General features: G+C 37.2%; 1 protein-coding gene and 1 long non-coding RNA gene across 5 annotated transcripts; one reads left to right on the top strand and one right to left on the bottom strand.

Moving 5' to 3' along the window:
* Positions 1–91: 91 nt before the first annotated feature.
* LOC115518251 (killer cell lectin-like receptor subfamily F member 1) lies at positions 92–23,217 on the bottom strand. Of its 4 annotated transcripts, XM_030321656.1 has the most exons (7): positions 22,999–23,217; positions 12,784–12,916; positions 6,172–6,270; positions 4,888–5,043; positions 1,878–2,017; positions 1,182–1,294; positions 92–673 (listed from the first exon to the last, which is right to left on the bottom strand). In XM_030321656.1, exons 2-7 carry the CDS (start codon positions 12,866–12,868, stop codon positions 565–567), a joined length of 702 nt encoding a protein of 233 aa, XP_030177516.1. In that variant the 5' UTR covers positions 12,869–12,916; positions 22,999–23,217; the 3' UTR covers positions 92–564. The 4 variants fall into 4 exon arrangements, with proteins under 4 accessions (XP_030177516.1, XP_030177517.1, XP_030177518.1 ...); XM_030321657.1 differs by lacking the exons at positions 12,784–12,916; positions 22,999–23,217 and adding an exon at positions 9,592–9,668; XM_030321658.1 differs by lacking the exons at positions 4,888–5,043; positions 22,999–23,217 and having other exon boundaries at positions 12,784–14,150.
* LOC115518254 lies at positions 4,311–7,236 on the top strand. The gene is made up of 2 exons (XR_003970205.1): positions 4,311–4,433; positions 6,909–7,236. It is a non-coding gene; the product is annotated as an uncharacterized LOC115518254 (long non-coding RNA).
* Positions 23,218–23,232: the final 15 nt, after the last annotated feature.

Here is a 23,232-nt window from a genome sequence, read left to right as displayed (position 1 = left end):
TCTGCGCTGACAGTGTGGAGCCTGCTTGGAATTCTCTTTCCCCTCTCTCTCTGCCCCCCGCCCTCTCAAAATAAATAAATAAACTTTAAAATAAAATAAAAAGATATTCAGAATATTTATTGCAACATAGCTTACAGTAGCAAAAACCTGAGAATGAAGTTAATGCTCAACAAAGCAGTAAAACATATATAAATCCATACTACAATGCAACACAGAATGATATGAAATTAACACAGAATATTGTTACACATAAACAAGCAAAATACAGAAAAGCAGATAAATTTGGTCACATTTGTTATAGCATGAAAAATGAATAAAAGTCCTGAGTATAAATCCATGGACTCACATTGGATTATATAATCACATAAAAAATGGGAAGGGCATATTTTGGATTATTTACATGGGTTACTCTGAGATTAGGACCAATGTAGACGATGGAGAGAAAATGGAGAAGACATTTTGTTGTTTTCAGTTTTAAATTCTCACTCCTTAAGGTTAATATTAGAACCTAATAGGCAAAAGCTTTCATCACTGATTAGTTCACTACTAAATTTTTTTTTAATTCTAGTATTGGCAAATCCATTTGAAAACACTGCTGCAAGTTTCAGAGTAAATTTTGTTTTCTTTGGTAGCAGCACAGCTATTTTCTTTAGCTGGTCCTTTTATGACAAATCTGTAGAAGAAATGATAAATACATTGTTAATCATCGCTGCTAACGACATCCATTTACGTTTTCGGCTAATTCCCTCCCTTAATCAAAACGTAACTCAGATTTCAGGGCATTTTCAAATCCTTTGATTCACTAAAAGTTACAGTATGTCTGTTACTTAATATTGCTGTCTGTGATTTCGCAGAAAGTTCCCAGAGAGTCTGTTTAGAAGTGACAGAACTGAGAGTACATTTGTGCCCACATCCTTGGTCTAGTCTTCTTTCCATTGTTGCATATGGTGTAGTTTTTAAACAATAAATGCACAACCTTTATTCTTTTCTAGTCTTTTGCTTTGAAAACAAAACCAAAGTATCCATCATTACTCCAGGGAACATTAACATGATTTTCATCCTTTCAAATGTTTTAGTACCGAGAACTATTTCAGAGTTGATTTTGGTGGACCGAGAGGTGCTTTATGAAGATAAGTTCTACGATAGACAGTAAATCAGATAGTCTTTTTGAAAAGACTCACGTCTTTGAATCTAATGGAGAACCATCCACCCAGGTCCATGCCTTTTCCAGGGATGTAAAGTTGAGCCCAATCCACACGTAGTTTGATTGTTTTAGGTTTTTCTGTATAAAAGCCTAAGAAGTGAGGAATGAGTAAGTGAACAGAATATTTTAATAGTTTTCAGACATATTAAAACGATTTAGGATTTTATTGGACAATTAGTATCCTGCATGAGCATTCTGATAATAATCAATTCATAACTTATTTACACACATTGCACGTTTATTGTAAACATACATATACGTATACGCTACCTGTACATCGAATACAAGTATTCAGTCCAGGGCTAGCATGAGTCAAGTAAGGCACTGGCTTTGAGCACAAAATTTAGGAAGGTGCCAAAAAGTAATCAAGGTAAATGATAACTGACTGGAAGGGTGGGAAGAAATAGGACGTAAGTCATTTTTTAAGTTATTTATTTACTTCTTTATTTATTTAGAGAGGAACAGATACAGCATGAGTGGGGAAGCCACGCAGGCTGCACACTAACAGTGCAGAGCTGGGCGTGGGCCTCGAACCCACAAAACCGTGAAGTTATGACCTAAGCTAAAACCAAGAGTCCGATGTTTAAAAGACTGAGTCACCCCGGCGCCCTGAGGTAGGCTGTTTTTAACTTCACAGAAACTAACGCCATAACCCTGGCCCTAAACCACTAACCATTTCAATGTGGTCCTGAATGATTGGTAGATGAGATTTTCTTCCCAAACAATACCTATAACTGTCACTCCAACTTTTCATCTCATTAGAGAACCAATAACACTTTTTATGATATTTGAGCCATTCTGATGGGCACAATCCTGTAGTGACACAAAGGAAACAAAGAAAATTAAATTACATATGTATCTCTGGACACTGAATACTTACGTGTTGTATAAGAGTGGAGCTGTATGATAAAATCACTCACAACAAGGGGTTCAGATTTACAAGGTGTCCAAAACACAAATGATAATTCTTGGGAATTAAGAAATCAATTTAGGGGCGCCTGGGTGGCGCAGTCGGTTAAGCGTCCGACTTCAGCCAGGTCACGATCTCGCGGTCCGGGAGTTCGAGCCCCGCGTCGGGCTCTGGGCTGATGGCTCGGAGCCTGGAGCCTGTTTCCGATTCTGTGTCTCCCTCTCTCTCTGCCCCTCCCCCGTTCATGCTCTGTCTCTCTCTGTCCCAAAAATAAATAAACGAAAAAAAAAAAAAAAAAAAAAAAAAAAAAACAATTTACTAAGATGAAGCAAAACTTAGACAAAGGGGAATGTTTTTCATGCCCAGATCTAATGTAATTTCTAAAATAACATGAACCATTTAAGCTGTATATTGCATTAATGCTACTTGAGAGATTAAATATTATTTATACCATTTTCTTATAATTTAACCAAATAAAGCTTTAAGACTTCTCTACTTCCTTTATGTGCATAAATCCTTAATGATTCCCTTTTGATATTAACTAATATTGAGAATTTAGTTTTTTCAACCTCTATATAATTACAAGTTTATATTCCTCGATTTTCTTAAAATTAAACTGAGGTCTTAAATTGTAAATACCTAAGACTTTGGCATAATAATGAACGAAAGTAAATTGACGGCAGGTCAGTATATCTATTCAAGCTTATGGCCATTAAAATCTCCTTTTTTTTTTTTTAACGTTTATTTATTTTTGAGACAGAGAGAGACAGAGCATGAAGGGGGGAGGGTCAGAGAGAGAGGGAGACACAGAATCAGAAGCAGGCTCCAGGCTCCGAGCCATCAGGCCAGAGCCTGACGCGGGGCTCGAACTCACGGACCGCGAGATCGTGACCTGAGCCGAAGTCGGACGCTCAACCGACTGAGCCACCCAGGCGCCCCTAAAATCTCCTTTTTTTATTGAAGTAAAATTCATGTAACATAAAAGCCACCATTTTAACCACTTTAATGTGCATGAACTTTTAGCATGTCCACAATGTGCAAATACAGCTACTATCTAATTCCGAAATATTTTCATCACCGTGAAAAGAAACCCCATAAATATTAAGCAGCTAGGATTCATCTTTCCATCCCCATTAAGTTTTGACATTGGAAAATGTGAATCTGCCAAATTTATTCTTCTTTTTCAAGACTGTTTTTACTATTCAGGATTTCTTGCAACTTTATATGAATTTCAGGATCACTTTGTCCATTTCCGCAAAAAAAAAAAAAAAAAGGGCATTGGAATTTTGATAGATCACTTTGATTGGTATTGCCATCTTAAACAAATTTTAGATATATACAGAGAGCGGAATAGTAGTCATAAAGGAAATAAAATGCTGATACATGATGTCACACGAATGAACCTTGAAAACATTATGCTAAATGAAAGAAGCAAGACACAAAAAGTCAAATATTGTATGATTCCATATATGGAAATGCAGAATAGGTAAATCCACAGAGACAGAAGACAGGTTAGTGGTTGCTAAAGGCCGGGGTGAAGGAGTAGGGGATTTTTTTATCGGGAGTAGGAATTTCTCTTCTGGGTGATGAGAATGTTTGGGAACTAGATAGATTAGCTGTTGCACATTCAAATGTCCTCATGCCATTGAATTGCATTATTTTAAATGGTTAACTTCATGTTTGTATTTCTTCAATTAAAAAAAAAAGTAATAGGAAATTAATATCTCAGAATTGGATATACAGCAGTTAGACTGACTTTAATAAAAGTTTAATGGTGTCTATATGATTCCATGTTTACCTATCAAAGCTTTCTTAACATCTAATCGGAGTGTAAAATATGTGTTAAAATTACAGTATCTTAATTACTTTGAGACTTATACGTGTAAAACAGATACATAATCCAAAAGCAAAGAGTACCAATAAGTAAACCATAATATATATGACATTTTCATATGTGATCAAGAGAATAACACAAACTAATGGAGTAGAGAAAACCCTTTGGCAAGTAATTATAAAATAAATTAATCAACAAATTTTTCTTTTTTTTTTTTTAATTTTTTTTTTCAACGTTTATTTATTTTTGGGACAGAGAGAGACAGAGCATGAACGGGAGAGGGGCAGAGAGAGAGGGAGACACAGAATCGGAAACAGGCTCCAGGCTCTGAGCCATCAGCCCAGAGTCCGACGCGGGGCTTGAACTCCCGGACGCGAGATCGTGACCTGGCTGAAATCGGACGCTTAACTGACTGCGCCACCCAGGCGCCCCAATCAACACATTTTTCACATAAACCATAAAGTAAATGTTGAAGGCTCAAAAAGGTAAGTGTTCTAAAGTTAAACTGAAAATAATTGGAAGCAGAAGGGACAGTTTTCCAAAATTTTGCATGATTGCAAGTTCTAAGCATAAAATCATAATGGATAATTTGTTGTGTATAATCACTTTTATTCATTTTGAATTCCAAAACAGAATAAATAAGAGACAAAAATAGTTATTGGCAGCTTATTTATACACTGCCTTATAATCGCAGTTAACTTTCCATATTAATGTGTTTCAATTTGATTTTAAGTTCCTGAAGGGAACAGACTGTTTTGTTCTTTTTTTACAGCTTTCCTCCCACTGGAAAAAGAATAATCAATATATATATGTACATAAAGATATATACATATATATATGTATGTATATGCATATGTATGCATACCTGTTAAATAGGATTTTTCAAATTTTGAAAGCCAAACAATTAAACTCAATATAAGCCAAAGCCTTGAGAGATACCTGTATGGTCCGTAGCTTGTGAGCCACAGTGGCTTGTGTCCTTATTACTTATATTTCCTCTTGTGCCATTATTCATTTTTGGGTTTCCAATGTCATCGTGTTGGGTGAGATTTGAATTATTTCCTTTTTGGCATTTTTGCAATACTCCCTGAGAAACTTAACAACAGGATTATTTTAACATAGGGTAAATATCTTTTCTGTGCAATGTTTCAGAGTCAAATTCTTTGGAATGATTCTGATGATTCGAACAAGAAACATCTGAAGGGGTAACTGGGAAGTTTCTTATTTTCATGTTCATTTAATGAAAAATAACTTCAAGGGTGACACGATTAATTAGTTTTTAGAATACATATTTGCTGCGGATCTATTCTGTGCCAGGCATTGTCCTAAGAACTGGTGATACAGTAGGAAATAAAGCAAAATTCCTCCTCTAGAGAGCCTACATCCTCTTTCCATGCTTTCTTTTTTTTTTTTTTTTTTTTTTTAAATTTTTTTTTTCAACGTTTATTTATTTTGGGACAGAGAGAGACAGAGCATGAACGGGGGAGGGGCAGAGAGAGAGGGAGACACAGAATCGGAAACAGGCTCCAGGCTCTGAGCCATCAGCCCAGAGCCTGACGCGGGGCTCGAACTCCCGGACCGCGAGATCGTGACCTGGCTGAAGTCGGACACTTAACCGACTGCGCCACCCAGGCGCCCCTCCATGCTTTCTTAATGCCCTACTGAAACCTATGATACTGTGTTTAGCCTATTCTACCATAATTATTTATTTAAAATCTATTTCTCTCATTAGAGATTCTTGACCCTGATTATTCCTTTTTTTGGGGGGGGGGTGAAAATTTGTGGTAATGCTTGGGGTATAGTAGCTGTTCAGTAAATATTTGTTGGACAAAAAAATAAACTAAATGTAATCTTAGATAAAACATATAAATATTTTTAAGAAAAATAATGGAATTCTCTTTATTCACAGTTTTCTAAGAAATCCAAAACACGGTTTCCAAATACATCTCTCTCTCTCTCTCTCTCTCTCTCTCTCACACACACACACACACACACACGTTTTCTTCCTGCTAGAATGTATGCCACTTGAGAACAAGATACTCACCTGATTTGACTACAGATTAAATACATTACAATGGAGAATGCTATATGGCTTTATACACAGTAGCTTCTAATTAAGCCTTTGTTAACATGACAGAAAATGGATAAGTGAATGAATGAATATGAAAAGAGTAGTAAGAACGTAAACATTTCCATACTTGTATTTAAAATCTTTCAACTTACCCAGTAAACACAGGGAAATCAAAGTCAAAACCAGAATACCATTTATGGTTCCAGATATCCCCAGTAAGATTTTACACCAAGGCAACATCACAGAAGAATCTGAGGGATTAATCAAATGAATTAGCTTAGAAAAGTAATTTCTAAGAAGTGAAAGCAACTGTAAGACGAGGATTGCAAATAATATTGGTTTTGAATTTCAAATGATATCAGGCAATCAAAAGCTTAAAACCTAAATGAACAGAAAAATAAATATGTATTTTATTCAGTAATAGTAACACTACATGGTTAGAGCTATGATGCATGTTATATCAGATCTTAAGAAATTGCTAATATTTGACATAACTGACCAGAGGGATAAAGAATTTTAATGTATACACCTAATAATTCCCCAAGCACGCATGCATACACACGCTCATTTGTGCATGTGCACTTACAAATACACACATCTATATTCACACAAATAGATACTTTCTAATTAATAAATTTGCTTTAATGTAATAATATTCACAAGTCATTCAACCCATCTCATTTACTAAGAAAGCAATACAAATCAAAGCTAAATACGACTCCTGGTACCAGCTATTCTAATCAAAAAAAAAAAAAATCCTAAGATCTTTTCTAACTCATGTAATAATGATGCTTCAGCTTCTCTTTAGACGGTAAATTCTTTAAGAGTGACGACTATTTTCTTTTTCATATGTATGAAAATACTCATTTTATTTTCCATATACTGCTAGGTTCAAGATAAGATGTGCATTCAGTGATGGCTGTTATCAACAAACTGGTGTCATAACACAGAAAGTAAATAGTCTCATCCAGCGCCTCAACTATATACGTTGTTATTTTTCTCAACCTCATTAAAAAGGACTTAGGTTGGTGGACATTAGCTTGTGGAATTATATGAGCAATTATTTTATGTTGAATAAATGAACACCTATATTTGCACATTTTATGTCATCAAAGATAATTTTTGCAAATGTATCACAATAATTGATAAGAAGCCACTCCCCATAACTATGATCATCCTTATTGTTCAGTCAATAAATTGAATTATAAATGCTGAAATTCATATTCCAAATACCCTTTAAATCTGTGGGAGTAAAAAAACCACATTTGAAGATGCTGAACTTGGTCGAGAAAGAGCATCATAAACCATATAAAACAGTATGTCAGAAAAATAGTACATAGCTTTTATCTTATAATATTCACAAGACAGTAAAATAAGATATGTTATATTCATTCAATTAATGGATTCCCTGTATTTCCCAGATTGTTTTTTAATATGTTGATATGTTAAAAGTTATCAAAAAATTCAAAGTAATTGTAATAAAATGTCATTTATTCATTTAAAAAAATCAAACACATGATTATCAGAAAACATTAGGAGAAAGGGTGCAGAAGCTTTTTCAAACTTAGGCTCAATTATTTCTCTTAAGCATCATTAAAAGAGTTCCACAGTATGAATTTGAGCCATATTAAGGTTTACGATTTTGGAGGAAATAACATTTTCACTATCTTGTGTTTTCTCCTGTACAGAAATTGTAGAGAATTCTCCTGCACAGAATTTAACTTACAAGACTTTAGCATCAGAAAATAAAAATAAAAATAATTTTAAAAATCCAAAATCAATCACTCCTAAGTGTCCATACAAAAATCTTAAATATATTATTGTAGCCCAAACATAAAATGACCATGGCAGATTTATACTAGGAATCCAATGCTATTCAATAGTAAGAAATTCATTTTGTCTTATTAATAGAGCTAGAAAGAAATGTATGATCATCTCAATAGTTGTAAAAAAATGCAATTGATAAAACCCAACAACTTTATGCTAGAAAATAAAGCAGGAATTGATGGATACTTGTTCAATATGCACACAGTAACAGGTGTTTTTGTTTGTTTGTTTGTTTGTTTGTCTAATGAAGTTAATTGAGAAACACTGGAAGTTTTCCACAGAAGTTTGGAAAAAATTAATTAACTCTCATATAAAAGTTAAAGGGGAAAAAAGTCTTTAAACTAACTATAGATAACAATAATTTGTTATTGAATACACACTACAAAAAGGCAAATTGTGACATCGAAAACATAAAAGGCAAGCATTAAAAAGGAAGAGTTTTTGTATGAGATTGAAGTTGTTATCAGTGTAAAATAGACTGGTTATATCTATAAGATGTTTTACAGAAGTGGATGGTAACCACAAAACAAAGCCTACACATTATTAGATGCATGCACTAAAAGCAGAGGGAATCAAAGCATACCCCTATGAAAAACCAGCTCACAAAGGAAGGCAGCAAGAAAAAGAGAAAAGAATAAAGGAATTACAAAACAGCTAAATAGCAGGTAATAAGATGGCATTAGTAAGTCTTGTCATATCAAGAATTATTCTTAGCATAACAGTCTCCAGTTCCATCCACATTGCTACAAAAGGCCATATTTCATTCTTTCTCATGTGGTATGGAAACCAATTTGACAATAAATTTCATATTAGAAAATAATAAAATAAAAATAAAATAAATAAATAGTGTCTCAAAAATAAAAAAAATTAAAAAAAAGAATTATTCTAATTATAAATGGATTAACTCCTCCAATCAAAAGACATGGAGTGGCTGGATAGATTAAAAAAAAACAAAACAGGATACAACTGCATGCTATGTACAAAAGACTCACTTCTTCCTTAAGGATGCACATAGGCTCAAAAAGAAGGGAGAGAAAAAGATATTCTATGCAAATGGAGACTAAAAGAAAGCAGAGGTAGCTATAAAATAGACATTAAGTCAAAAACTGTACCAAGAGACAAAGAAGGTCATCATCATATAATGATAAAGGAGTCAATTTATCAAGAGGATATAATAATCAGAAATATATATGTACCCAACATCAAAGTGGATAAATACATTAAGCAAATATTAACAGATGTGAGAGGGAGAAATAGACAACAGTGCAATAATAATAGAGGGCTTCAATACCTCATAGTCAACAATGGATAGACCATCCAAACAAAAAATCACTATAAGAACGTGGAACTTGAATTATTACTTTAGACCAAATGCACTTAACAGACATACCCAGAACATTCCATCCAATAACAGAAGAATACACATTCTTCTCAAATGCACACAGAACGTTCTCCAGGATAGATCATATGATAGTTTATGAAACAAGTCATGGCAAATTTAAGAAGATTGAAATCATATGAAGGATTTTTTTTCCAGTGACAATGGTATGAAGCTAGAAATCAAGACAGCAGGATAACTGGAAAATTTACAAATATGTCAAATTAAGTAACACACTCTTGAACAAATAATGAGTCAAAGAAGAAATCAAAAGGGAAATTTTTTAAAATCTTTAAAAAACAAACTTGAAAATACAGCACAAAACTTATGACAAATAAACATGAAAATACAGCACAACAAAACTTACGGGATGCAGCAAAAGCACTTCTAAGAGAGATGTTTGTAGCCATAAATACCTACATTGAGATAAAAAGAAAGATCTGGGGTGCCTGGTTGGCTCAGGAGGTTGAGCATCTGACTTCGTCCTGACTTCGGCTCAGGTCGTGATCTCGCGGCTCATGGGTTCAAGCCCCACATCGGGCTCTGTGCTGACAGCTCAGAGCCTGGAACCTGCTTCGGATTGTGTCTCTCCCTCTTTCTCTGACCCTACCCCGCTTACACTCTCTCTCTCTCTCTTTCAAAAATAAAGAAACAGTAAAAACAATTTTTTTAAAGGAAGATCTCAAATAAACCACCTAAATTGAAGACACAAGGAACGAGAGAAAAAAAAAAATTAGAGGGAGAAAACATTTGCAAATCTATATCTTATCTGATAAAGGGCCAACATTCAAAATATATAAGGAACTCATACAACTTATGCAAATCAATTGCAAAAAAAAAAAATCTTATTTTTAAAGGGGCAGAGGATCTGAATAGACTGTTTTCCAAAGAAGGCATACAAATGGCTGAGGACCTGAAAAGTCTTTCAACATCACTAATCATCGGGTAAATGCAAACAATACCATAATGAGATACCACTTCACGTCTGTGAGAATGGCTATCAAAAAGAGATAACAGGTGTTGGTGAGGGTGTGGAGAACTTTGAACCCTTGCACACTGTTGGTGAGAATATAAAATGATGCAGTCACTATTGGAAACAGTATGACAAGTCCTTCAAAACAAGAAAAATAGAGCTACCAAACCTTTCAGCAATCCCACTTCTGGGTATACCAAAAAAATTGAAATTAGTATTTTATTTTATTTTATTTTTTTGTTTATTTATTTTGAGAGAGAGAGAGAGAGAGAGAGCAAGCAAGGAAGGGGCGGGGGAGAGAGAGAATCCCAAACAAGCTTTGCACTGTCAGCACAGAATCCAATGTGGGGCCCGAAACTCACAAACCATGAGATCGTGACCTGAGCCGAAAGCAAGAGTCAGACGCTTCACCGACTGAGACACCCAGGTGCCCCATTGAAGTCAGTATTTTAAAAAGATATTTGCCACTATTAGATTCATCATGGCATAAAATGGTACCATCGTGTGGAGCGATATTTGGGGGAAAACGAGCAAAATTACATGAGCATTTGCATTGGTATCCAGCAATCTCTCTTCTAGGAACCCATCCCAGTGACATGTTGGCAAAACATGAAAAGACATATGTGCAAGGCATTGCAGTGCTATTTATAATAGGAATACAATAGAAAAGCAATGCAAACATCTTACATGGCCAATAATGGAACTAGTGGAATAAACTATGGCACATCCACTTAATAGAGAAATGTTAGGCTGTATGTAGGATTGAAATGTGTGGGAGGAGAGAGCAGGGTGAAAGCAAAAGATGGAATCTGGATTTTGGGGAGTTGGAGATCTCTGGAAGTACCTTGTTATCTAGGTTTGACTTTGAAAATACATAAATGTTTTAAATAATTATAAAATAATTATAATTATATCGTATAATAGGCATTGTATATATTATTACAATTGCACAGTGTGTATACTTATACATAATTATAAAATGAACTAAGTCAAGGTGAAAAAAAGGTGATCCCTAAAAATAAAATGGAAGATGAAGTAAAGGGCCCTAACTGGATATTAAGTTAGTGGCTTAACCATGGAGAGGAATTATTTCAAGAAATTTTTTTTTTAACATTTATTCATTTTTGAGAGACAGAGTGCAAGCAGAGGGTGGGGCAGAGAGAGAGGGAGACACAGGATCTGAAGCAGGCTCCAGGCTCTGAGCCGTCCGCACAGAGCCCGACGCGGGGCTCGAACTCAGGGGCTCGAGCAGTGAGATCATGACCTGAGCCGAAGCCGGACGCTTAACTGACTGAGCCACCCAGCCGCCCCCAAGCAATTTTAAAACATAATGGGGGGGCGCCTGGGTGGCGCAGTCGGTTAAGCGTCCGACTTCAGCCAGGTCACGATCTCGCGGTCCGTGAGTTCGAGCCCCGCGTCGGGCTCTGGGCTGATGGCTCAGAGCCTGGAGCCTGTTTCCGATTCTGTGTCTCCCTCTCTCTCTGCCCCTCCCCCGTTCATGCTCTGTCTCTCTCTGTCCCAAAAATAAATAAATGTTGAAAAAAAAAAATTAAAAAAAAAAAAAAAAAAAACATAATGGGACTGTGCATGGAATATACACTAAGGGCAAGAAAAGAAAAACCTGCAAAAACATCTCAATCTATATTAAGTAACTATATTATTAGTAACTCTATTTCTACAGTGATTCTGAAACTTTAGATAGTGGCAAAAATGTAATGTCTTATTTTCATTACCACCAAGATACGAGGAAAAAAATACACAAATATATAATCACAAAGTTAAGTAAAAGCCCTGTGTATAATGACAGGACTTAACCTGTCAATTAGACTCAAACGTATGTCACACCCCAAGCTTTACTAAATATTAGCAAACTTTACTATTAGCGAACGATGCATTTATTGGTAAAGGATGAATATTAGCAGATGCCACTTAAATAGCTAGGAGTTGCACATTCATTATTTGTAGCCACCTGAGCTCCTTTTCTGCACCAAAACCCATTTTGGTTTCAGAGTGATATCTACAAACTGTGAAAAAAAATTTGCACAGAAGAGCCGTTACATTTTGTGGTCTTTCAAGTCAGTATCTCTATTTTCCAAACTGAAATTATCCACCTGGTGAAAAATACACTCAAAGTTTTTGACAAGCTGAATTAAAAACTAGTACTAAAGATGCCATTTTTATGAGTGAGAAGGAGGTGGATGATTGGGGCTAAACATCCATCTCAATTTTACTAATTTTGTGTATTTTTTTTCCTGAGAATGTCCTTAGGAAATTATATGACCCAAAATTTTTCTTAATAACAAGTAAGGGTGTATTTTGTCCTGAGAATGTCCTTAGGAAAGTATATGACACAAAACTTTACTTTAAAAACAATTGTTGCCCTCACCTTGATAAATGAGAGCAAGAGACAGAAAGACAAGATGGGGGCAGACAGAGAGAGGAAAGCACCAAAAAATAAAATAGTCCAAGAACAGTAAAGACTGCAATGTTGGAAATTACCGTCCGTATTCATATTCAGATTAACCCACATTGAATTCTTATTCATATTAACCCATACCAATTGGGGAAAAAAAAGGAATACCATACCTTTAAATTTAAGTTGGGATGTTTCCATAGAACTCCTTTTTTTCCATTGTAAATTCAATGTCATGTATCTTTCTTCATCTTGCATCTTCAATGTGGGTGAATATATCTGTGTATATGTGTACGTTTTGTTTTCCTAAGTATGATATATAATAAGAAAATAATAAATCTGCTGCTATTCAGAGCTAGTCCTCAAATTGTTCACTCAGGGTACAGACAAGGGTACACAGTTTCATCTATCGGTGAAAACCTCAAAGGAAATGTTTTCTTTTTTTTTCTTAAGTTTATTTCTCATGACCTACATAACACATAATTTCTAAACTGTCCACCACATATTGAATTTAATATCATATATGGTTCTTTGAAAAATGTTTCCTGATAATCCCATAAAGTCAGGGAAATGGAAATTGTACCCCTTTCAGAGTCGAGTTAAATGATACATAGGTGCCTTTCAGTTTAGTTACAATACATGAATTTTCAATTACACTTGCTGATATAGTGATATTTGATTTAACATAATAGCTTGCAATTACCTAACAGTTAAATTTCCTGACCCTAAAACAAGATTGATTATAAATCATGCTAATAATTTAATAATATAATTTGAAGAAAAAAATACTGGCAACTTTTGACATTCTAAAGACATCTTAAATACCAAAAAAAAAAAAAAAATGTGGGGAGAATTTAGGAAAGAAACCATATTTTTCAATGGCCTTTTCTGGTATTTGAGCAGAATGCCCAATATTCATGAGGCAGGACAGAGATTTCAGATTTTTTTTTCTCTTAGCTTTAGTGAGGTCTAATTTACATACCATAACATGGTATGTAATTACATGATTGGATGACTTTTAGAAAATAAATAGATGTGTGCAACATCACCCAAATGCACTTTTGGAACTTTCTTATCCCTCTAAAAAGTCCCCTTAAGCCCAATCTAAAAAGAGTAATACAGTTGTGGAAACATTCATTTTGTAAGTTGAGATGAAGTTTAAAATTTTGGTGCATAACTCCTAAATCTTTGGCAATTGTAGCAAGTCGAGAACAGAAACCTAGAACTTTCCACAGGAAGGCTTCACTGGTGAGGCAGAAGATAGAGGAAGGTGAGCTGGGTAGAGCAGGCACCCCTGGCTGGAGTACAGTCAGTCCTAGTCTCCGAGAGGAGGCCCAGGGCCATTAACCCTGACTCCTATCTCATTCCTCTGCCTTCCTGCCCCCAAATCAATTGGCTAAAGGCAAGTGGAAGCCACGGGGCAAAGTTGTCTGCACAGGTCACTCTCCTGGGGCAAAGAATGAGATGCAGAAGGTGGAGAGGGGTGAGCTAATGCTACCTGTACAATTGTCCTTTTGAATTTACTAGTGACTCAATGATTATTTTACTTGATATTTTCACAGTTACCGTAGGACTATTTTGTCTAAAAATTCATGTTATAGTCCTGCTATACGTATTCTACCTAGAGGCTTCAACTTTTGGTTTATTTATCAATAATTGGGTGGAAAAAGTGCATGTCCATCAGCGTCTTTCCTCACACATGCTGGAACTTACTACAGGGACACCTGTAACATTAGCTGGACAGCAGGGATGGAAGCTATAGATGCTCAGATAATAACCTCTTCCCTTCTCATGGCCGATTTTTTTTAATACCTCTGCTGAATGCCCAGTCTATCAAGGGCAAAGACCAAAGAGCACAAAGTTCAAAGGAAACCAGCTAATGACCTGATGGCAGATCTTCTACTTAGGCGTCTTCCATCATGGACTGGATAGTGCTTTGTGTTTGTAGGAATGATTACGGATTTTAGGAGCAGATTTGACCTCTGCACCTGTAATGTCCGCAAGGATCGCCATTCACAAGGTTACAGAATGTCTGATTTGTTGTTACGATTTTCCACACAATTTTGCATTTGGAATTTTGCAGAAAATAACGTCTGCTAATCCATTCATGCCTGAAGAAGTTACTTATCTATAAGTGACCTGCTGGGCAGGACGCTGACATGACTTCCTGAATGCACACTAGTGACACCAGCTGGTGCCCTAGACAGAATAGACAGGTCTGTGAATCAAAGCATGCAGTTAGGGTTCACAAAGTGCCCCCCCTCCCATTATTACACCTTATTTCTCCCATATGAAGAAAATTCCTTCCTTTTCCCCAGATCTTGGGGGTGTTTTTTTACATTTTTAAAAGTTTTTACTTAAATTCCACTTAGTTAACATATAGCGTAATATTAGTTTCACGTGTACAATACCGTGATCGAAAACTTTCATACCCGGTGCTCATCTCAAGTGCGCTCCTTAATCCTTATCTCCTATTTAGCCCAAGACCTTGTTTTTGTTGGGTGTAGAGCTTCTAATGCCCACAGGAAGACTGTTCTAATAAGGAACATGATCAAGGCCCTGAAGAATTAGAAGCTAAGACTTCCTTTTTTGCATTTGTGCCTTCTCAACCCTTGAAACAAAAAGCGGAGAACAGCATCACTGCAGTTAGGTTACTGTTATACAAGGTGGTTAGCAGAACTATGCCTTGAACCCAGGAGATTTATAAAAGCAAGTTTTATTACAATTTCCCCTGATGGTTCTGGTAAATGAAATACTGGACCAACACAATAGAAATACCACCAAGAACTTAGATCCTACAATAATGATAACCTGGGTCATTATATGAGCTGCACACTTTGTACAATTAGGTTGACAGAGAATAAAGGAAAAGAAACCTGAAATGGATAACAATCTAAACATTGTCTCCAGTGCCCGGAGTGGTGGATGTCTGCTGACTGAGAAACAGACCTCAATGATATAAAAGGACCAGAGAATTCCATTTGTGGCTTAAATAAAATCATCCGGGATGTAGGTTGCTCCTAGGTTCCAGAATCCTGTTGTCAAATCCTCTCTCAGAGTTAGGGTAGTAATGATAAAATAAATCAAATCCACCGCAAGTTGAGAAGTTTCTGTTGCTTCCACAAAGGGTTTTTGATTTACTGTAATAACTGGCTTTCTAAACTTAAATTAGAATCTAGCATATTAGAAAATTTGTACGATTCAGGATTTGCTGCGCCAAGCTAACCTGAATGTACAATTTCTGTAATTTCTGTTATTTACATTCAAAGCTTATATTTAAATGTAGGTTTTTTTTTTTTTGGTATTATGGAAATATGTAACAGAATCTAAAGTGTCACATTATAGGATGACTATAATATTTATTAAAGCTGCCGCAAAGGTCTTAGAAATAATTGGTAAACTGGAATTCATTACAACTAAAAATGGCTCTACCAAAGACACCTTGTCAAAAGAATGACAAGGCAAGCCATTGAGTAGGAGAAAATATTTGCACTTCACATTTGATAAAGGGCTGTTATCCAAAAGATACAAAGAACTCTTAAAGGTCAACAATAAGAAACAAAAACCTGATTAAAAAGTGAGCCAAAGACCTTAACTAAAGATAATATACAGATGGCTAGCAAGCATATGAAAAGCTCCACATCATATGTCCTGGAGACAATGTCATTAAACAATGGGATGCCAGTTCGCACCTGTTAGAATGGCTCAAATCCGGAACACTGGAAACACCAAATGTTGGCCAAATTGTGGAGCCACAGAAACTCTCCTACATGGCTAATAGGATTGCAAAATGGTGCAGCCACGTTGGGGAATAGTTTGAAAGTTCCTTACAAAACTAATCATGCTCTTACCATACAACCCCGCAATAATGTTCCTTGGCATTTACTCAAAGGAACGGAAAAACATGTATCTACACAAAAGCCTGCAGGCAGATGTCTATAGCAGCTTTGTTTATAATCGTTAGTGCTTCGAGGCAACCAGGATGTCCTTTAGTAGATGAATGGCTGCATAAGCTGTGGTATGGGCAGTTTGTGAAATAGTATCCAGTAAAATAAGGAAATAAGTATCAAACCAGGAAAGGGCATGGAGAAACTCTAAATGCATATTACTATATAACAGAAGCCCATCTGAAAAGACTGCCTACTGGTACACTATATGATTCCACCAGGACATTCTAGAAAAGGCGAAACTATTGACACGCTATGAGATCAGCAATTGCAGGAGTAGAGGGAAGGATTAATAGGCAGAACACAGAGGATTTTTAGGGCAGTGAAACTACTCTGTATAACGAACACTATACCACTGCATCCAGGTCATATATATTTATCCAGACCCATAGAATGTACAGAAGCAAGAGTGAACCCTCATGTAAACTCCCGTCTTGGGTGCTAATGATGTGACCGCATAGGTTCATCAGTTTTAACAAATCAATCGGGGCAGGTATTGATAGTGACAGATGCTGTACATGAGTGGGGGCGGGAGGATATAGGAAATCTGCGCAATTGTCTCTCGATTTTGCTGTGAACCTAAAACAGCTCTAAAAATACAGCCTTTAACAATTTTTTTTGAATCTAGCTTTTCAAAATTAACTTTAAATCCAAGTAACCGCAAAGAGTTCTAACAGCAATAAAAAGCCATCTTAGTATACTACAAAAACACTGATAACGACCAAGGGACACTAGGAGATTTTACCTACTGGCCCTACTAATTAGATCCTTTTTTTTTTTTTTTCAAAGTTTATTTATTTTTGGGACAGAGAGAGACAGAGCATGAACGGGGGAGGGGCAGAGAGAGAGGGAGACACAGAATCGGAAACAGGCTCCAGGCTCTGAGCCATCAGCCTAGAGCCCGACGCGGGGCGTGAACTCACGGACCGCTAGATCGTGACCTGGCTGAGTCGGACGCTTAACCGACTGCGCCACCCAGGCTCCCCTCGATACTTTAAATCAAGCTAAATTCTCCATAAATGGATGTACACTCAGGTTGGGCAAGGCCCCCAGTGATAAGAAGATCATCTGTTGCTGAAGTATCCTTTTTTTTAAGCATTTGCACCCATTCCACCTTTTGGGGCCAGTAAATCAATTGCAACATCCTTTTCACATGATACTTACTTGAACAATTGAAAACACCAAATTTCTTCCCAGCCACCCTATTCCTGGTTCTCACCGAGCAGTCTGAGCTATAACAATGTGTATTGATTTTATCTAATATTTCTCCGTGACTTGAACACTATCTTATCTTATTTTGATAAGGTCACTCAACTTCCCCTAGTGCTTTTGTAAGCCTCTATAAATCAAGGTAATTCTCCCCACCGTGTTACTTTTTCAGTTTAGATTTTAACACAAGCTTCGTTCATCGTGTCAGATTCTTCATTTGCTGAATTTAAGAATGCTTGGCATGTATGAATCTGTCACTGAGTGCATTAGCTATCCAAGTTGCGTGCCCTCTACAAATTTATTTATGTGACTTGAAGCATTCATAAATGTGACAGAGGATGGGACCAAAGACAATGCCTGTGGCATAGAGCAAATGATCTCTCTCTCAAGTAATGACAACTAATCTGAGTAAAACCGCTTTCATGTAGACTAGTATCATGATAGATTTTGTCAAATATCTCAAAGGAAACCACATATACTTTATCGTGAGTAGTTTTCAAACCCACTAGTGTAAATATACCAAGAATCTGATCTCATTATGGTATGACTTGTCTCCATATGCGTATAACACCCATGACTGTTTATTAAGACTTAGCAAACTACATTTGTAATAATTCACTCTGCCCACTGTTGCCCTAAAGTTCTCAGCTCCCAAACTATCTGATACATTTTGCCTTATTTCCTACAGAGACCTTGTTTGATGCCTACATATTTGTGAATTTCCTGGTTTCCCTTCTGCTATTGATTTGTAATTTCATTCCTTTGTGGTCAGAAAAGACAGGGTGATGTCAGTCTTAAATGTTTTAAGACTTGTTTGTCACCTAACATGTGAATGTTTTAAGACTTGTTTGTCACCTAACATGTACTCCGTCCCAGAGAATGTTCCATGTGTGCTTGAGAAGAATGTGTGTTCTGCTCTATGTGTGTCTGTTGGGTCCATTTGGTCTAATCAAGTTAGTTGTTTTCTTTATTGATACTCTGTCTAAATGTTTCAATCTGTTGCTGAAGGTGGGGTAGTGAAGTCCTCTACTATTGTTTCCTTGTTGTTCTGTTTCTGCCTTCTGTTTGCCAGTGTTTGTTTTATATATTTAGGTGCTCTGATGTCGAATGCATATATATTTATAATTGTTATATATTCTCACTTAATTGATCCTTTTATCTCTAGATAATGTCCTTCTTTGTCTCTTGTGAGAGGTTTTTTGTTGTTTCTTGTCTTATTTTTCGTTTTTTTTAGAGGAGGGGGGCAGAGGGAGAGAGAGACAGAGCGAGAGCGAGAACGAGAGCAAGAGCAAGAAACTGAAGCAGTGTCTATGCCCAGCATGGAGCCCAACCCAAGGTTCAATTCCATGACCCTGGGATTATGACCTGAGCCGAAAGCAAGAGTCAGACACTAAACCAACTGAGCCACCCAGACACCCCAGAGAGAGAGACAAAGAGAATCTCAAGCAGGCTCCACACTCAGCACAGAGCCTGATGTAGGGCTTGATATCACAACCCTGGGATCAAGACTTGAGCTGAAATCAAGAGTTGGGCACTCAACCAACGGAGCCACCCAGGCGCCCCCACCTTGTGAGAGTTTTTGACTGAAAGTCGATTTTATCGGATATGTATATACCCTCTCCTTCTCTCTTTTATTTACCACTTGCATGAAATATCTTTTTCTAACTCTTTACTTTCAGTTTATGTGTGTCCTTAAACCTAAAGTGAGTTTATTTTAGAAAGCACACAGATGGGTCTTGTGCTTTGTACATTTATCCACTCAAGTACTCTATGCCTTTTTATTGGTGAGTTTAATTATTTACATTTAAAGTACTTATTGATAAAGAAGGATTTACTGTGACCATTTTGTTCTTTTCTGTTAGTCTTACTCTTTTCTCCGTATTTTTCTCTGATGTCTGCCTTTGTGTTTTTTTTGATTTTTTGCACTGGTATGCTCTGATTTCTTTCTCTTTGTGTGTGTTTAAGTTCTATACATATTTGGTTTTGGTTGTGGCTTGAGGTTTACATAAAATGTTTTACAGTTATAACAATCTATTTTCATACCAGATATCAAATTTACTGGAAAGCTATATGAATTAAAGCCATGTAGTATTTGTGTGAGGATGACAGACCAACAAAAGAGAAAAAGATCCCAGAAACAGGTGCACGGATACACAGACGACATACAACAAAGGTGGCTCTGCAGATCAGTGGAGGAAGGACTGACACTTTAACAAATGATGGTAGAGTACATCTGGGTATCTATATGTGAAAAAAGGAGGGGAGATAGGGGAGGTAACGGGTGGAATAAATAAACAAGAGTAAGAGTGCATTTATCGTGGGGCGCCTGGGTGGCTCAGTTGGGTAAGTGTCCAACTTCACCTCGGGTCATGATATCATAGTCTGTGAGTTCAAGCCCCGTGTTGGGCTCTGTGCTGACAGCTCAGAGCCCGGAGCCTGTTTCAGATTCTGTGTCTCCCTCTCTCCCCACTCATGCTCTGTGTCTCTCTCTCTGTCTTTCAAAAATGAATAAATGTTTTTAAAAAATGTTTAAAAAAGAGTGCATTTATCTTGACGAACACTGAAAAATGAATCCGATGGTTGCATCATTATATTGTACACCTGAAATGAATACACCCTGTATGTTAATGATAGTTGAATGAGAAAGTCTATGCAAATGCAAAATATTGAACTATTTTCAATTGAACTATTTCATTAAATATTCAAAAGAATCTATAATAAAACAACATTTTGATTTATAAAATTCCTTAAATACTTTAGTACGGTATTTCACAGCTAAAATATGCAGGAAGAAGCTACTTCCTGATTTCCTGTAGCTTTTATTTCTTTATTTCCAAAACCCTGATGTATACTTCCGTAAGGAAGTGACTCATGCAAAGAACCACATTATGCCATAAAGTTTCCTACTGACCTTTTCTTTTACAGGAATCAAATCAAAGATTTTGTTACCATCGAACTCAAAGACATCCATTAACTGTACTGTAAATGTCCATGTATCCACTGATGGACGCACCCATATTTATTCTATGTGCCTATTTAATTTGTATTAATATAAGCAAGGTGTCACCTTAAGCATCATTTCCTCCAGATCTTCCTTGCCAACACAAACCCGAGTAATTCCGTTATTGTTTTACTGTCTCGATAGCATTTATCTAAGGACATCAATGGCAAAAGTGTCTTAAGGGCTCAAGAGTTGGTTGAGTATCTGACTCTTGATTTCAGCTGAGGTCATGATCTCAGTTTGTGGGACCAAGTCCCTTGTCAGGCTCTGTGCTGACAGCATTGAGCCTGCTTGGGATTCTCTCTCTTCTTCTCTCTCTGCCCCTCCCCTACTTGTGCTCTCTCTTTCTCAAAATAAATAAACTTAAAAAGATTTTCTGATCTTTTACATTTGCTTATTTTTGAGGGAGACAGAGACAGTGGGGGGGGGGAGGGGTAGAACTAGAGGGAGAGAGAGAGAGAGAGAGAGAGAGAGAGAGAGAGATCCCAAGCAGGCTCTGCACCGTCAGTGCAGAGCCCGACGTGGGGCTCAAACTCAGGAACCGTGAGATCATGACCTGAGCCCAAATGGAGAGTTGGACGCTTACCCTGATGGCACCACACAGGCACCCCTAATGTGAAGTGATTTTTAAATGTGTTCCACATGCATGATATCATTCGAATTTACAATCACACTTTTGGGTCAGCTTAGATTGTTGCCTCATTTTGAAAATGAAGAAAAGGGATATAAGAGAGATTGTGTTATTTTCCCAAGATAGCCCACGGATGGTGATAATTTGAGGCTAGAACTCAGAGGCCTCAGATTTGGTCTTTCCCTCCACACTAGCTTTCCCTACAGTAACAGGTAATACAACTGATATTATGCCCTCTTAAACCTTCATCAGAGACCTCCACAGCCACAAACACACTGCTCTACAAACCAGATACTTGCTTAAATCAGGCCTTTTTTTTTAAATGTAAACAGTGACTTCCAAAATGAAGAAAGACCCTGTAGTACTTGTATGTGTCCAGAAACAGTAGATATTATGCAGTCAAATGCAATGGATGATATCATCTTTGAAACACTTTACATCATACAAAAGTGCAAATTATTTTTAAAAATATATTGAAACCATCTGATTGAGCACTCACACGAAGTCAAAAGAAGACATATTTTAGAAAATGAGATGCGCCTGGGTGGCTCAGTCAGTTGAGGGCCCAGCTTCAGCTGGGGTCACGATCTCGCTGTCTGTGAGTTCCAGGTCTGCGTCGGGCTCTGTGCTGATGGCTCAGAGCCTGGAGCCTCCTTCAGATTCTGTGTCCCCTTCTCTCTCTGCCCCCACCCCCTCACTGTCTGTCCCTCTCTCTTTCAAAAATAAACATTAAAAATTTTAAAGAAAAGAAAAGAAATTGTGAAGTTCTCTTTTCCTTGTTTTTGCTTGCATATCCAAGTCTTTCCTCTTGGTCAATAAACTCTGAATAGACGGAGCAGGTAGCTGAATTCTGAATATTAAAGGCTGTTTTCTCTAAAACAGTTTCTACCATACATGCATTCATTCATTTGCTCGGCGTCAATTTAATATCTAGAATGTTCCAGGTCTCAAAAGTACAATAATTAAAAGTAATAACCAATAATTGAGAAAGTAAATACCAAAGGTCAGTAACAGAATTTATGCTGAGCTAATCTCTCCTTTTTTTTTTTTTTTTGCAGACATAATAATTTATAAAACACGTGAAACAGGAAGAAGTCCGTAATTTTTATGTTTGTATTTCCAGTAGCCATCAGTCACGGGCCTACTCGCTTGTGCCTGATAACTGTTTGGCGAATGACTGGATGGGAAAGTGGGATTTGGTGACGGTGTTCCGGGGTGGGGGTGGGGGGTGAGGGAAGGAGGCTTTTTGCAAGAAGACCGGCGCCAGAGGCTTGCACCTGCTCTCCACACAGATCTCACGCTCCCAGAGTTGCCGATCTTGTTTAAGGCCTCACACAACCACTAGGGGGCACCAGTTGGCAAGCAGAACGGGGGCGACCAGTGAGAATCCCTGCGGGATACAGAAAAAGAAAGCCTGAGAGCAGCCTCTTAGAGAGTTAGCCATTCCTCTGCGGATCTCAACGCCTAGGCAACCATTCAGAACACAGAATCATGAGTGTGTGCTCTCACTGCCTCGTGGCTTCCGAATTCATCCAATTAACTTTTAAGGCATACAAAAAACAATCAGTCAAGTGATGCTTGCTTAGTAGTTAATAATTACCTCTACTGATCTGTTGGTCGTTGCTCTCAGGACCGCCACATGGTCCACCAAGTCGGCACTGTTGGATCATCAATCATTCTTTTAAAATGCAGTTTTTAGGAGGCACCTGGGTAGCTCCGGGGGTCCAGCCTCCAACTCCTAATTTTGGTTCTGATCGTGATATCATGGTTTGTGGGTTTGAGCCCCCCACGGGCTCTGCACTGACAGTGCGGAGCCTGCTTGGGATTCTCTCTT

Source organism: Lynx canadensis, chromosome B4 (genome assembly GCF_007474595.2).
Source record: "Lynx canadensis isolate LIC74 chromosome B4, mLynCan4.pri.v2, whole genome shotgun sequence".
NCBI lineage: Eukaryota > Metazoa > Chordata > Mammalia > Carnivora > Felidae > Lynx > Lynx canadensis.
Note: the sequence above shows the minus strand (reverse complement) of the source record. Positions and strands in the feature narration are given on the sequence as shown.

Coding starts and splice junctions, on each gene's coding strand:
- LOC115518251 (XM_030321656.1), bottom strand. CDS start 12,868: ATGCAAGATGAAGAAAGATACATGACATTGAATTTACAATGGAAAAAA. Junction 5,044..6,171: donor GATTTCCCTGTGTTTACTGG/GTAAGTTGAAAG, acceptor CCTGTTGTTAAG/TTTCTCAGGGAGTATTGCAA. Junction 2,018..4,887: donor ACAAGCTACGGACCATACAG/GTATCTCTCAAG, acceptor GTGTCACTACAG/GATTGTGCCCATCAGAATGG.